General features: G+C 34.5%; 1 protein-coding gene across 2 annotated transcripts; it reads right to left on the bottom strand.

Moving 5' to 3' along the window:
* Nucleotides 1–8846: 8846 nt before the first annotated feature.
* Nucleotides 8847–16162, bottom strand: LOC7457156 (cellulose synthase A catalytic subunit 2 [UDP-forming]). 2 transcript variants are annotated; one of them, XM_002310592.3, is made up of 14 exons: nt 15798–16162; nt 14760–14955; nt 14435–14670; nt 14242–14338; nt 13962–14151; nt 13041–13307; nt 12540–12885; nt 12236–12373; nt 11627–11752; nt 11274–11486; nt 10916–11186; nt 10625–10821; nt 10177–10527; nt 8847–9740 (listed from the first exon to the last, which is right to left on the bottom strand). In XM_002310592.3, the coding sequence occupies exons 1-14, from the start codon at nt 15876–15878 to the stop codon at nt 9159–9161; spliced, it is 3291 nt and encodes a 1096-aa protein (XP_002310628.1). In that variant the 5' UTR covers nt 15879–16162; the 3' UTR covers nt 8847–9158. The 2 variants fall into 2 exon arrangements, with proteins under 2 accessions (XP_002310628.1, XP_002310629.1); XM_002310593.4 differs by having other exon boundaries at nt 13962–14148.
* Nucleotides 16163–16539: the final 377 nt, after the last annotated feature.

Below are 16539 nucleotides of genomic sequence, written 5' to 3'. Positions count from 1 at the left end.
AAAGTGGTTTTAATTAAAGAGAGCTTTTTAATCTTTATTTCAAATCATCCAAGTTTTTTTTTTGCATGTATTTTAAATGCTTTCATTTTTATCTAATAGACAAGATAGCTACAAAAAAAGTTATACTATTAATTTTTTAAAACATGAATTAAATTGTTACTTTTATTAACAAAATCCATTGTTGTATAATTAAATAAAAATTAAAATTTCATAGTTCCTCTACCACGAGATCAAATATTTTCATGTATATTTATCTTTTCGCTTTCCATTTTAGTATTTGGCCAGTGTCAATAACTATTATTTATCATTTATTTATTCATATGATTTTGGTTTATTTTATCAAACAAACACATTAATTTTTCGTTTCACAATTATAGCTTTTTATGATGCTAAAAAATGCATTCATAACACCATCATTTACCCATCAAGTTTAGTAAAGCCTTCAAATAAGGTATATAAGTTATTGTTCGGGATTTTTATATTTTTCTAGTTGATTTTGGATTCTTTTCTTGTTTTGGATTAGAATTCTTTTTTTTTTCTAGCTTTACTTAGGATGTTTCTTCCTAGCTTATTTAAGACTTTTATTACTTTTCTTTTATTTTTGAGTTTTCTTGTTGGTTTCGATATGTTTTTAGATTTATTTAAGGGGTTGTCTTTACATGTTTTCTATCACTAGTTCCTGATCATCTCTATACTGAGAAAAAAAAACTTCTTCATCCCCTCCTACAAAAGCAGGTCATATTTCGCGACCTCTTTCAGTCATAATTATTCAATAACTAACCATCAAGAATCCTTGGACTCTGATACCAACTAACCATATGGAAACAATATAAAAAAAAAACAGCAAGCACATTAGCACATAATTATACTGAAAAAAGGATCACATAAAAATCCTAATTTAAAATTTTATTGTTGAATATTTTATGTTCAGGTAGTATTACAAAAACCTAAGAGGCGTGGCCAAACCACTGTATAAATATTAAGTTTGACTATGGATCGAAGTAGTAAAATGATGATTTTTCCCTTCACAAAAAAAATCGAGTAAATTGACCTTGGAAGGTAAATGAGAGTTTTCACGAGGTCCATTTATCATTCTTGAATTGTTTGGGGGCAACATTGTCTTTTTGCAACTTTTTGCACAATTAAATTACTTTATTGCTCTTAAAAGCAAAAAACACACTTAACAATGGTTTAGGGAATTTTTTTATATTTCACTTTTTCAATCACATTGTAATGACTCTATTGCTCTTAAAATAAAAATTGTCAAGGCTTGATTACAAGGGCTTATCTGTCATTTCACAATGCTTTTTTCATAGTAATTATTTTGTTATAGGGGCAATGTGGTATTTCAATAAATAAAAAAAGTTATTGAAGTATGTGTTGCACGTTTCAGTTAATCTACCACCTTCAAGAGGCATTACGACCTACTACGACGATCAAAACCATTGTTTTGCCATGTCATTCGATTTGTCTTGGCATTATTTTCCTCCCTAGGTAACATGTATGGCCCATGAACCTCCGACTCAGTGCTGGTAGCCTTTTATTTTTTTTTCTCTTTCCTCCTAGAAATCCCTGTTTGGCCCTTCAAATTTGCAGATCAACCTTTTAGGGTTTTTTTCTTTGGATTTAGTCCCTCCTTTTTCTATTCCTATTTGTTTTATTTTAACTAATTTCTAAAATAGGACTTTTTCTCAATTTTATCCTCCTTCAGTTTTTTAATTTGTTAGATTTGGTCTTCATTCTTTTGATTGCTATTTATTTTAAGTGGTTTTTAAATTTCAGTTTTTTTCAATTTCACCCTCCATTATTTTTTTTTCTTTCAGATTTGATTTGTATTTTTTTTCTTTTGACAAGTTTTTTTTTATGATTTTATCCTTCAATATTAAATTAATTAGGAATTGAGCTTCTTCATTGAGCCCGAGTCAGAGATTTTATGGGTTGTGATTTTAAAAGTTAATCAGGGTTTAGAAAATTTTCTCAAGTTTGCTTGATTTTTCACGTTATTAAATTAGGGTTGTAACCTGAGACTTAGATTGTTTTTAACTTTTATAGAAATCCTAGTATCATCTAGACTTTTTTCTTCTTACATTCAAAAAATATGACTTGACTTGTGGTGTTGCGCCAGTCGTCGATATAGGTTTACTTGAGTCACTTTTTAGAAGTTCCTTTTTAAATTTTTTTTCCTGCTTTTAGCTTTCAATATTTGGTTCATTATAATTAGGCTCAATAATTTATTTCGGTATGGGTTCTATGATTTTATCATTATCTTATACCCCAAATCACGGGTTTTGCATGTTAGCCATGGTTAGCCCAAGTCGATCCAATGTATCGTCTTAATATTTTTTTTAAAAAATATATTATCTAATATGTCACCATTTAAGTATTTTGAATGTGTTTTGGCCGATATGCATCGAAGTTTTTACTTCCTAACATCTTTATATTTTTTTAAGATTAAAAAAAAAATGATCTGACTTGTGACGTAGCGTAGGTAAAAAAAACTAGTGCCTCTCTGAGAGGTTTACTACTTCATAAATAAATCCAAAAACTATCATAAACAAACTAAGAAACCTGAAAATGAAAGAAAAATAATAAAACCCTAAAAAAACTAGGAAAAATAAAATTATTAAGTATAATATTTAATTTTCTAAACTAAATAGAAAAAAATAAAAATAATTAAGGAAAAGTGATTTTTCTTTTAAAAAACCTCATGCATCCATTTAACGCAGAGAAAAATAACACAAGAAAGACAAAAAAAAAATAAGAACACAAAATTATGTTGAAAAGGGGATCACACTATAATCCTAATTCAAAATTGTATTACTAAATATTTTATGTTTAAGTAGTCTGCTTATCTAAGAGGCTTACAACTCCATAAATAAACCAAAATACTAATCTAACACAAACTATGAAAAATAAAATTATTAAGCATAATATTTAATTTTTTAAACTAAACAAGAAAAAATAAAACTAATTAAGGAAAAATAATCTTCCTTAAAAAACCTTATGCATGAGTCTCTTCGAATTGGAGAGAACTCATCCTCTATTTAAAATTGCTTTTGCCTTGATCTCTTGATGTCCAATAAAAACTCTTCAGCCCCTTTTCTTTAAGTGTATAGCAATTTTAGTAACACCCCTCACTTTCTCATGTGTTTTTACTTAATTTTAATGATTGAGCACGTAAAGATTCGGGCAATTATATATAATATACAAGGAAAGTCTCAACAACCTTTCAACTATTTGATAGATGAACACAATTTATTGCAACTCTTGTTAAAATTACTTTCTCATTAACTATTTAAAAGCTTTTTCCTTTTTCTAAAAATATAAATTTTCTTTATGTATAATATTAGGAAGCTCAGTGACCCTAAAAAATAGAGGCCCTCAAAGGAATTGACATGTGACATACACAAAATTACAAAATAAATCATATTAAACATTTGTATCATCCCAGTTACTAACGTTTAACAATTATATAATCAAAAACAATTATATAATTTGTTTCTTTAAGAGCGTTGATTTTATATCAATTTTCAACATTTTACATTTTTCATTATTCCTCAATAATATTCTTCCCTTCATTTTATTCATCACATTATCATCCTTACATCATGATAATTGTTTCATCCATAATCTAGTTTAACTTGTTAGTATACAACTTATTCCTTACAACTTTAAAATTGATTAGTCTTATTTAAACACTTTCATACAGTGTTTCTTTTTTACATCGAGATTATTTCATAACTTTTCCACTCCATGAATATATTCAATTTATATTAATATTATTATTTCCCTAATACATATAGATCAACTCATGGAATTTACCCCATAATTTATTTTCTTAACACATAAATCATATGATCTTTTCATCTCTCAACCACTTTTAATACATATCATAATTCAATGCATAATCATGTCTAATTCACATCATTATTTCATTCACAACATCCTTAATTCATGTCGTCTTTTTACTTTGGTAGCATTGATTACATCTATGATATATCATACTTTAGTCCGTATAACACCTTTTTATATTGAGAAATCTCATATATTCATTATTCATTTTAGTTATTTCATGTCAATTTCTATTATTTATAATTTATCACATAAGTTTCCATCACTTTTATACTTGCAAGACATGCTCAAATCATTTTTCTTTTCCGTAAAACTTTGTCGGTAAGGCTAATTTAATACTTAATCATTAACCTGTCAATACAATCAAACTCATATACACCTTGCTCCATAACATGTTATTATTATTTTCAATTAGTCATCCAAATAACTTATTAATCACTTTATATGACAGCCACAACTATTGGGATACAATTTCACATAATTGTCTTTTAAAATAATTTAATATACTCTACCGAAATTCCAACGGAGCTTTCCTTATACTTGAACTATATTGGCATTTTCATCATATCTTAATCCAATACTTCAATCATGATCCAATCATCTTGGATCTTATCCTATGTCAACAAAGCTCAATAATGGTAATATCAACAATTTACAACATTTATATTTATATCACAAAATAGTAATATAAATATCGGTTCGTGAACTCTAGTGCAAGTGAAATCTAACAAATAAGTCATTTTGCTATATTAGAACGTAGTACAACTCTATGAGAATTAAAATGTATTCATGACTGTTCAACTTGTTAGATCAATTTTGATAACAATTATAAGCTCTTCATTTCAAACCCATGTATGAATATTGTCTATTAACCAGAGCACTAATCTCATTAACCATGTAACTAGTTTCTCCAATTGCCCATTAACTAGGGCACTAGTCCCATTAACTAAGAACTATTTTCTCCAATTAATTTTTTGAGGTTTTAATATCTCCCATGAAAAAATTAAGAAACAACTATGTGGATGTAGGCTATACATGTTGTAAATAATTAAGTTTAAGAGATTATTTCTAGACATTGAAAAAAAGACAACTTTCTTCTTGTGAATATAGAGTATGAGGGTGTTTAGAAGTGTGGTAACAATTGCTTTTCAAAGTATTTTTCACTTGAAAATGCATCAAAATAATGTTTTTTTAAAACAAAATCATTTTAACATCAGCACATCAAAACGATCCAAAAATATATATATATAATAATTTTAAGCAAAAAAATCAAATTTTTAGAAAACACGGTTTCAATCGTATTCTTAAATGCTACCCATATATATTAATAGGTTTTCAATCCCTTATTAGAAAAAATAAAACTTTCTTCTAGTGTTTATATAGTGAATTTTGATATGGGTTAATAACCAACAAGAAAGGGTGGTAGGCTCGCGTGCATAAGGTTGGGTCGAGCAAGAGGAAAACCTATTATTGCCCCATGTACACGAGGCAACGCATATGTTTTCTGGACCTTTTGCCCTCGTTAATAATTTGTTTTTGCCCCTCCATTAACTAAAACCACTATTTTTTTTTAGTGTTGTCCATCCCTAGCTAAAACCAATTGTTTATCTAGCAGTGTTCCATATAAAAAAGTTCATTGGCGTGCTACAAAAAAAAACCTATAGATTTAGTCTTTCAATTTGCTAAAGAAAATGCTAGCATGGAAAAAAAATCAGAACAATCAGTTTTCCACACTCCCTGGACTGAAAAAAGTAATAATAATAATAATAATAATAAAAAAAAAAAAAAAGGGAATCAACCTTACATGTTAAAATGTGGACATGTGAAAAAAAGAAGAAGGGTCTATGCCTTAGAAAAAAAGGACACTGAATACAAAGTAAAATATGAGTTAACAATGCACGTATACAGTAAAAAACATACAACTTTTAGTGTTTTCTGTAATAATATTTAGGGGGGGTGTATTTTCGGTTTCGGTTTGGTTTTTATAAAAAAAAAGTAACCAAACTGAATTTTTTTTCCTTAAAAAAAACCGAAACCAGTTCAAAACGACCAGTTTCGGTTCGGTTTTTTAGAACAAAAACCGGTTCAAACCGGTTTGGCTCAGTTTTTTCCGGTTTGGCTTGGTTTGACTCGGTTTTGACTCGATTTGGCTAGGTTTTTCGGTTTCAGGCTTAAAAACCAAAACCGAACCGAACTGAACCGGTCGGTTTTTTCAAAATTTTAATTGGTTTTTTTTCACGGTTCGATTTTTTCGGTTATTTTTTTCCCGGTTTTCTCGGTATAATCAGTTTTTTGGTTTTTTTAAACACCCGTAATAATCATAGATCATATATATGGGAACTTGCGTTTTCGTCCTTGATTATGTTTAAAATCTACTTCTTCTCCTTCTTCTTTTTCGTTTTTTTCTTTATACACCGGTTTTCAGTTTTGAAACATTGATCAAATAGCTGAAACAGAGATACACGTATGAATACGTGCTCTCGTATTAGGCATTGAAGGCACTGGTCATTCCCAAACTCTAGGGTTGTTGCCATATTGATATCTCCCGGCTCTTATTTGTGCTTCATTGCATGACAGCTTCAAAACGTTAGGTGCATGCCCTCTGTCCACTATAAGGACAGCTACCAAAACAAATATGGCACAAGAATCTTGGCATGTACCTGATCACTAGCATATGTCTTCTCAACCCTTTAAAAATTCCATTTTCATATATTGCTGGTCCACATTCACTAGCAAACAAGTTGTTGTAGATAAACATTATGACTATAGTGGTTATGTGAGAGGTCTTGACAGTTACCGGACTTTCTGCCATTTTTACTTTGAAGAAGAGTGTTCATTTTCTGGGTTAGTAGAAGAAGAAGAAGGGTCTGGATGTCTTGATTTGTGGATGACGAAGAAGGCAGTGGGAGACAAAGCACCTGCAAATAATTAATTTGGGTTAGCAAGTGTACGAATAGGATTATCAAGGGGAGAGGTGCTTACATGGACAGATGAGGAGGTTTCCACCATGAAAGGCTGACATGTGGCGAAGATATTTGGATCTCCTCAAACGACGTGGTATCAGTTACACCGGAGCAATATCAACAAGGAGGAACGACATCGTAAACTACCAAGAAAAGGTCAAAGTAGCTTAATAGTTCATGATCTTTTTCCATACATATAGATCTTATTTCAGATTCGAGTAAAATTGTTGACGTATACGGCTTACCATCCAAACAATGGCCAAACCAAAGCCACTGACAAGACTCTCGAAAGCTACCTAATGTGCTCTGCTAGAGATAACCCAAAGGGCTGGTTGAATTGTTTGACCATGGCATAATACAGTGACAACACCAGTTATCATACCTCAATCAAGACCACCCCATTCAAATCAGTTTATGGTTACCCACCCCCAAGCATTACAAACAACATACCAGGTTCAACCATTAATGAAGCATCAGATTTACTGTTAGAAAAAGGAAGGAACAACTAGAGATTCTCAAATAGAACTTATAAAAAGCACAAGACAAGCCCCCCCAAAAAAAAAAGCAAGCATACAAAGGGAGAAAAGAGCTCAAATTCGAAGAGGATAAGTGGGTGTACCTGAGACTCCAGCCGTTTCGACAGTCCACCATGGACAAAAATAAAAACCAGAAGTTTTAAACATTATTAGCCATTCTAGATTCTTATGAAAATGGGAGAGGTGGCATATTATTTGGATATTCTCGAAGAAGCACACATCCACAACAACTTCCATGTTTCATATAGAAGGAGCTAAACCTCGAGAAGAAAGACCGAGAACAAGGTATTGTTACGATGGGAGGGACATACCAAGGAAAACACTGGATGGGTGTAGGAATCTTGGTTGAAAACCACCTGCCCTCACCTTGAAGGCAAGGTTTTTTAAGGGGGAGAGAATTGTTATGGTCCTGCTAGAGGTACTGATAGTTACTGAATTTTCTGCCATTTTTGCTTTGAAGAAGAGTGTTTATTAGAAGTCAACTGATTAAATTGAAGAAACTGTAAAAAAACCCGAGAAAAAATACCAAAAAATTCAATTTAAAAACTATAAAAATTATTCGGTTTAATTCGGTTTTGATTACATAAAGCTAAAACCGATTTGAATTGAAAAGGTAAAGCTCTCTGACAGACTTCACATTCTCCTGTGAAGTTAAATATTGTGCTTCTACGTTACAAAGTTAAAAAATGTGGATTCAATAATTTACCTTTTTGTGTTTTAATAACAAAACAAGTTGGAGCAGGTCTTGAATCACCACCATAGAAAACAAAGGAGCTGGACGATTTATATTTCAAGGGCCTGCATCTCCATTTTAAAACTTCAAAGTAATAAGCTATTTGATTAGATTTGTTGTTTTGTTCTTTGTAAAAGTGTTTTTGTTTCTAATGAATTAGTCTTGCTTGTGATTATTTAATATTTATTGTTGGATTTAAGAGTACAAAGTGTTGATTTTTTGCTTCTATCAATAATGGGAACTTTCAAGTAATCCAATGCCTGGTGTTGATGTTTGTTCGATCTGCTCTAGTTATCTGTAATTTGTCTTCTTATCAGTACCTTCTCCCTCTGCATAGTTATCCTTTCCTTGTACCGGTATAACTTCATAGAAGTTGTTGGTTTTTCCGGTTTTCAAAGGAAAAACACCGACACAAACCAAACCAAACCGGCAGTTTTCAGTTAGGTCCGGGACCAACTTTTCTGCCCAAAAAACTAGTTTAGGCTTCTTTTCTCTGATTAAGCATCGAGTCCTTGCAGGCTTGGAATTCTTATGTTATTCAATAAAAGCAGTCTTTGCATTTGTTGATAGATCTCAAATCCAATCCCAGAACAGACGTTATTGTCAGAAACATTACAATGACAGACAACAAAAGACGTATGAATCTCGAGCAATTTCAAGGAAAATGTGAGACCACAAAATGCCATAATATTTGCACGCAACATAAATGTGCAAGTCACAAGCAGGGAGACAACAAAAACAATAGGATGTGGTTAAAGACACTTACATGAATCCCCACATTGACCGGGATAATTTATTATTCAATGCCCTTGAACATACAGAAACTCCTGAAGAACAAAACCCTCTAGAACCCATAAGAATTTAATTAAAGAATTAATGAAAACCCTGTAAAGAAGAAGAAAAAGGTGTCTTCCCCACACCCAAAAGTATCTACACCCCCAAATTACAGCTTTCTTATCACAAAAATCTCTCTTATCTTGGCCATGGCATGTCACATTGGGCAACGCATTTTGCGCCCTGTCCGTGGAATGCCTCTTGGCTCCAGAATCATTTTTCATGTATGGCCAAATACACCTAATCACAATTCAATCCGCACAGTTCCAGAACAGGACCACCTTTGGACACAAATGGGTTTATGCGAACCCACAAAAGAGTTAGGATTGAAGCCAGCAGAATTGACCATACCAAAATGATGGTGGGCATGCGATCTTGTTTCCCAAGAAGCCCCTTGAGGAATGGGTAGAGGTGGATGATGACCCACAAGGCGAAAAACAGCCTCCCAAACAATGGACCCCATGAATCATACCCATTATTGATGGCGTCTGAGACCCCAACCACAACACCCACTATGTTCATGATCAACAACGTTGTAGGAGGGATCAACAGTGATGTCCACTTGAATAGGTAAAGCTCTGAGAATTCTCCGTCATCCGCTGCTTTTGATGTCACAGTGAAGTTTGTGCTGACACCTGCCAAAACCTTGAGCAAACCCTGGAAGAGAGCAAAAAGGTGTGCCGAAGCACCTCCAATCACCCAAAATTGCTCATTTCTCCACCAGTCATCTATTCCAACACCACCCCACTGCATCTCGAGGATACCAGTTGCAGCTATAGATATGAAGAGGGCCATGAACACAATACTGGCATAATTACTGATCTGAATAACATAAAAGGCCCAATTTAGATCAAAACCTAGATGATTAGAAGCGGCGAGATCAACCACGAGAAAAAAACTGTATTTTTCCACTCTACACAAATACTACTGCATGAAAACAAGCTTTTCATATGACAACAGAACAAGTATATGCAATCAACCTAGTTAAACTGATGAACCATATGCAATAAATCTAGTTAAACAGAACAAGTCTTGTAGAAATAAGGGATGACTGATAAACATAATAGAGCCACAACAAATCAGGACAGAAACATGGTTTCAATCATGTTACTTGAAAACACATGCCTCGAGTTGAAAAACAATTTTTAAATCAACAATGAGATAAGAAGATTTCATTAAAAGTAAGTACTTGCTATAAAGAATAACTATGTTTCACTTTTTAAAGTGAACATGACAATAAGACAAAGTGGGGTGTTACCTCAGGAACAATGAATTTCCCAGTGAGAAGGCATATAGCTGGTAGTGTACAGTAAACAAGCAAGGGGATGGATGTCCAAGGATACACAACAGAGTTTATGTAAGAAAATCGTTCCAGCCACTTCAATCCACCCCCATAACCATACCAAATTGGACAGTGTCTACTAAAGAAAATCTCGACAGAACCAAGGGCCCATCGAAGAACCTGGTGTAGACGATCTGAGAGGTTAATAGGAGCCGACCCCTTAAATGCAGGCCGCTTAGGTATGCAGTACACAGACCGCCACCCATGGCAGTGCATCTTGAATCCTGTCAGGATATCTTCTGTTACAGAACCATATATCCAGCCAACCTGGTACAGCACAATAATTTTAGATGATATGTGGGTGATAAAAGTACAACTTGCTTATGGTAGGCTCAAACAGTTCAAGTCTCTTGCTCTCACTTACTTCCTTGCCCCATTCTGTCTTATCTTCATAACCACAGCTGATAACTTGAATGGCCTCTCTCAACAGTGATGCAGGACTCGCATCTCGAGGAACTCCACCATTCTCCAGAAGAGTGGAAGCTACAAACACTGGAGATTGCCCAAACTTCTTTTCCAACTTCATTTGGGATGTTTCGGAAGATTTTTCAGAAGTTGATTCTGCAATATCAGCCCACTCTTTACCGGTTAAGAGATTTTCTAAAAATTAAACACAAATTAATAATATACAATAGGTGAAATAGCTTGGTAAAACCTTCAATTCCTTCTTCGATATTTTCAAGAGCATGTATCTGCTTTGATGCTTCCCTGTTCTTTGACTTCTTCTTCTCCTTCTTTTGCTTCGATTTCTTGTTTTTTCTGGACCCACAGAATAGACAACACCATTTAGGCCAGCAGTTGCAGGTCTTGCCAGGGGGCCTCTTCTTTACAGGTGCATCATAACCATAAAGAGCTTGCCTCCGGAAAACACACCCAGTTCCAACATATATTGGTCCTTGTAAGCCATCTAATCCTTTCATATTGATCTGTTTTCAGTTAGGAAATTAGCTTTTTCATCATAGTCAATAAAATGATCAGTGAAAAAGAAAAGCAGGAAAGCAAATTGCACGTACATCAAAGAATACAACATTCCGATTCGAGTATCTATCATGACGATCAATGCCATCAAATCGTTGAGGAAACTGCACATAACAGACTTTTTTTCCTGATGTTGGATCCATCAAGAAACACATTGCTTCTCTAAGTGCTCTGCTATTGTTAATATAATGGTCACAGTCAACATTCAGAAGATAGGGGGCATTTGACAGAACTGCAGTGACCCGCATCTATCACAGTCATAGAAATGTAGGCAAAGCTTGTTAGTCCTTGGCCACATGTAAATTGTTAGATAAGGCACATAACAGAACCAAAAAAAGTCATCTACAAACGTTATAAATATACAAGTCATCCAACGTCCCACGCTTACCAGTGCATTCATGGCCCCAGCCTTTTTATGGTGTTCAAATCCTGGTCTCTTCTCACGAGAAACATAGACCAAACGAGGTAACTCGTTTCCTTCCACGTCACGAACACCACTTTGTCCAAGGAACACCTGCAAAGAAAAGAATACTCTTTATATGGCACATGAGTACATCACTAAAATTTACAGTGCTAATCATCTACTTGAGTAGCTTAAACCCCATAATTAGGAAGGGACTCTAGTACTAATAGACTGATTCGTCACTTGACAACAGTCTGTGGAGGTAAGAACTATAGAATTTGTCAAATCAACAAGGCATTTCAGAACCAGTTTGGATGACAGGATTTCATTGAACATGACAGATTACTGGTAAGAGTAGCACCTCAATGAATCATAAGTGCTTCTTTTGCCAATGCAATCGACAAATAACAAACCAAGCGAATAAAAAAATTAGTAAAAATTAGGATCATCAAGTTCGATATCATGATTTGCCAAAAACATACTGTGCACTTATTGAGGACAAACTACTAATTTTTACTTCCAGAACATGCATTACTCTTGCAATAGATGAATCCAGAGACTATCGATACATTTTAGAAAGAATTGCAATATTACCTGAATCATGCCAGGATGGTCTCGTACATTGTTTCCAGGCCATGGAGTTCCATCTTGCATTGTCCAACCATCTTCTGGAACCTTTTGCGCGGTGGCAACCAGCCCATTTATCTTCACTTTGAATTCTTCATATTCTCTCTGTACAAAAATACAGCCAAAAACAATTATGAGCTACTACGGGGAGGATAATCATCACATCACTGAACTAGATCTTACATCAGTTTTGAGAATATATATCAAATTTGGGGTTATACTCCAGCAAAACTTAGATCAACATGAATCTGAATGATGAGAAGTCACTAACCTTCATGGCACGCCTTTCCCTGACAAATGCTGGATGAACTTTATTTTTCAAATAGTCCATTTTCTGAGAAAAATACCACTCAGGGGCTCGGGGCTCAATATTAAATTTTTTACAGAACGGAACCCATTTCCTAGCAAATTCAGATGTCTCAGAGAGAGCTTCAAATGTGAGCATGGCAGCACCATCATCTGACACGTAGCATGCAACTTTATCCACAGGATAATCAACCGCGAGAATAGAGAGGACAGTGTTCGCAGTGATCAGTGGAGGTTCTTTCATAGGGTCTACTGTACTTACGAAAACATCTACACTGGCTAACTCAGATGGTTTCCCTTCTTTTTCATACCTGAGAAGCACACACAATGTTAAGCTATCAAACTTCATGCACAGATCGATAAAGAAGAAAGTTAATTCAGGGGAAAGAGAATGACAAGAAGCCCAATAATTTCAATAAGTCAAGAAATCATTACTCATAAAACTAAATGGGTAAGTTCCATATACCTCAGTGACAGCCGATCAAGGTATGTTTCCCGTTCTATAGGATACCATTTTGGAAACTGGTCTAGAATCCATGATACTGCAAACCATATTTCACATATTACTGATGTCAACCACAAACCATACGCATCATTGACTGGGTGGAGAATTCTATAGTGAAAAAATAAGCCAACAACTACAAGACGTAGAATGATTATCATTCTGTACGGGTTTATCTTGCTTGAGGGAATGGGTAACTTCCTTGAAAGTGGCTGCCTGCCCTCATCCATCCTGACAAAGTACATCATGAAAGTATATAAATAGCCCAAACAAATGAATGGATAAACCAACAAACAGCATAGATAGAAGGAAAAAGGATCAATACTGTAGACTTTTTGAATTAGAATTCACATAATTGTCTATATTCTACAACTGTATCAATTAACAGATTACTGAGTCCAGCCAAGAGTATCACATAGGAAATGTAACATGCAAAAGATAAATCCCTCTCTGAAAGGTCAGGTTCAAGACAAAAGAACACATTAGGTTGTGCAAGTAGGAAATGCCAGCATTCAATACAGGATCACATGCCCTTCCCATTTCACTTGTTTGCTAGGCAGCAGGTTTAGTGATAGAAGAAGTTAAGATTTCAATAAATGACTTCTCCTTCTCCCCTTCAAATGGCCAGAGCCTAGATGTGCAGTATAAGCAATCTTGCTGTCAAGCATCTCATGTGATGTATTTCTTTCCAAAGTGATGATTTGCCAAGGTTGTGTATATTACAGAGTATGAAGTCCAACAGGGCATTACAGGTGATTAGTAAATATTTTAAGATTTTCTAAAACTTTGTTGTTGCATGTTATCTCACCAAACATCTGCAGTTGTTAATTCAAGTATATATATGACGTAAAACTGATATAAAAAAAAATTGCAGGAGTTGCTCACATGGGCAAATCAGGATCATCCAATTCATCCCCTTCAAAGTTTCCATTGTCATGTCCTCCTTCATGCTTAACAACCTGAAGTTTGTCATTCTGCCTTTTCTTCCAATCCTCCATTCTGTCCTTCCATGCCACACTCCCATACCCATACACTGCAATGTCTTTCTTTGGAACCATTGGTCTTGGTTGAGCTACTACATGGAAACATTAAGTTCAAAAAAATGACTGGATAAATTGAACAATCAACAGAAGGAAATGCAAGCAGAAAATGGACCATGACTTACAAGGTATAGAAGGATCAGGAAAAGAAATCGGATGAAATCTATTTCCATGACTCGGTGGAACAATAAGTGCATGTCGGTCAGAAGAAATCTCTGTATCCTAAAACAAAAGAAGAGGAAAATAAGTTCAATTCATTATTTAACCACTTGTGTTGGTATTTGTTTGCGTGCACATATCAATGGCAAACTGAATTACCTCCTCTCCATAAGTTAAAAGAGGAATTTTAGAGTTAAGGGGAGAGGAATCAAGCTCCCCATGTGTGGGGATTCCAGATATATTAGAGTGAGAAGCACGGCCAGTGTTCATGCGTGAAGAGAGCATTGCCTCTGCAACTTGTTCTGGGCTTAAACCATCAAAATTTCCATAATCAAACTCATGTTCCAAATCATCAATATCATCTTCTTCCTCATCACCCTCAACCCTGGGACTACCTGCAGTATATTTCGCAGTTAAGGACACTCAGAATGGTGCACAAAATTAAAACGAGTACAGACACACAAGAGTACAGGAAAAACCTAACCTTTGAGGCGCTTGTATCTGGTTTTGCATTGAGGGCAAGCTTGATTTCCCTCTCTTCTCTCATATTCATAGCAGGGCCGGCACACAGGGAAAGCACATTCATTGCAGGCAACAAATGGCTCTCCATCCACTGTAATCTCAATCTCATCCCCGCATATATGACACACTTGTCCGCTCAATTCTTGAACCGACTTAATCTGTACAGACCCAAATACCCCAAAATGAGTTATCTCAACAACTGATCATGAAACATGATAACTTCAACAAATACAAGAAATGCATGGAAGATTAGTATTTAAGTTAACTGAATCTAGCAACTCCTGTTGATTTATCATCACAATTCATTGATACGCTAATGTACTATCTCCTTTTTCGCATGCCCGAATTTCATTAGCTCACCGAGCAAAACACCAAGAAATTGAATTTAACTCTTTTTTGGCAGATATAAAGTGATAGGTTGAAACGAAACCTAATAATATAAACTAAATAAGAAATAAAAATCCAAATAAAACATTAACTTCCAATAATAATTTAAAAAAATACTGGAAAGCTATCCAAATACTAAACTGCAAACAAACAAGTGCACTTTTTTGTTCCCGTACAGCGTCAACAAAATTGTCGAATAACCCAAGTCCCCTTCTTTTTTTTTCTCATGTCATGAACTTCAGATCAACATAATGCATATGGATCTGGAAGAACAAAAGACTAAACATATACAAATCTGCCCTGCAACTTTCATTTCCTTACCAGTTTCCAAAAACATTGGAGATTGACTCCAGCATTTACATCAAAAACATAATCTAATTCTCCAAATATCAAAATACCATCCTTTTATATTAACAGAATGAAAAAAATGAAACTTGAGGTGCATTGATTTGTTCTAGCAAATCCCAAAATTCAAGCAAATAAGCAAAAAGCAAGCTTAACCCAGCTTTAGAAAAAAATCAGAAAGTGAAATCACTAAATATAAGTTAGAAAAAAAAAAAAAAACAACCAGCCCAGATCAGAAATCAGCAAAACGAGCAAATGGGTTACTTACTCTTGCATTTTCATCGGCATTTATGAGGACAAACTCGTTCCTGTTGTGAGAACCAGCAATGAGTCGACCCCCGGTGTTCATTTTCTTCAAATCTAAAAATAAGAGCAAAACCCCAGCTCAGAACCGAGTCAGCTCATTCATTCCAAACTGCTTCTCCCAAGAAAAACCACTCGCTGTTTTTTGTTCTTAAAGAAGGAGAAGGGCTGGCTGCTTCTTTTTTTTATTGCAGGGTTCTATTCTTTGAATGTATAAGATTGTTGGAGAAGCCAAGTCGCTTTGTTCTCTGTATGTTAGCTGGTTTCAATCTGTGGCAGAGAGAGATGGAGAGAGTGGGGACTGACAGCCAGACAGATCAAGAAAAGCTGATGATGGTACTACCACTTGTTATGCTGATTTTACAATAATAAAAATATTAATCGATTGAAAAAATTAGAATAAAAGATCAAAAAAAAAAAAGGTGGGGACCAGATGTGATGGTGCGATGTCTCTTGCCGCCCCCACCCACTCTCTCCATCTTTTTCGTATATTAGCATTTAGCTGTGTCTACCTAATTTGTATTTTTCTTTTCTTTTATTTGGGTCGACGAAGACGACGACAATATTATATAATTACAAGGACTAAATCTGTATTAATGTATTTTGTGGAGGCAACTTAAAAAACGTATTTTTTGACAGAAAATTAAAATGAGGATGCAGACTGGCTTTTTTTTTTAGGTAAAGGAAAGCGCGTAGCAGAGCAGTGC

Source organism: Populus trichocarpa, chromosome 7 (genome assembly GCF_000002775.5).
Source record: "Populus trichocarpa isolate Nisqually-1 chromosome 7, P.trichocarpa_v4.1, whole genome shotgun sequence".
Lineage (NCBI taxonomy): Eukaryota > Viridiplantae > Streptophyta > Magnoliopsida > Malpighiales > Salicaceae > Populus > Populus trichocarpa.
This window is presented reverse-complemented; position numbering and strand designations above follow the sequence as displayed.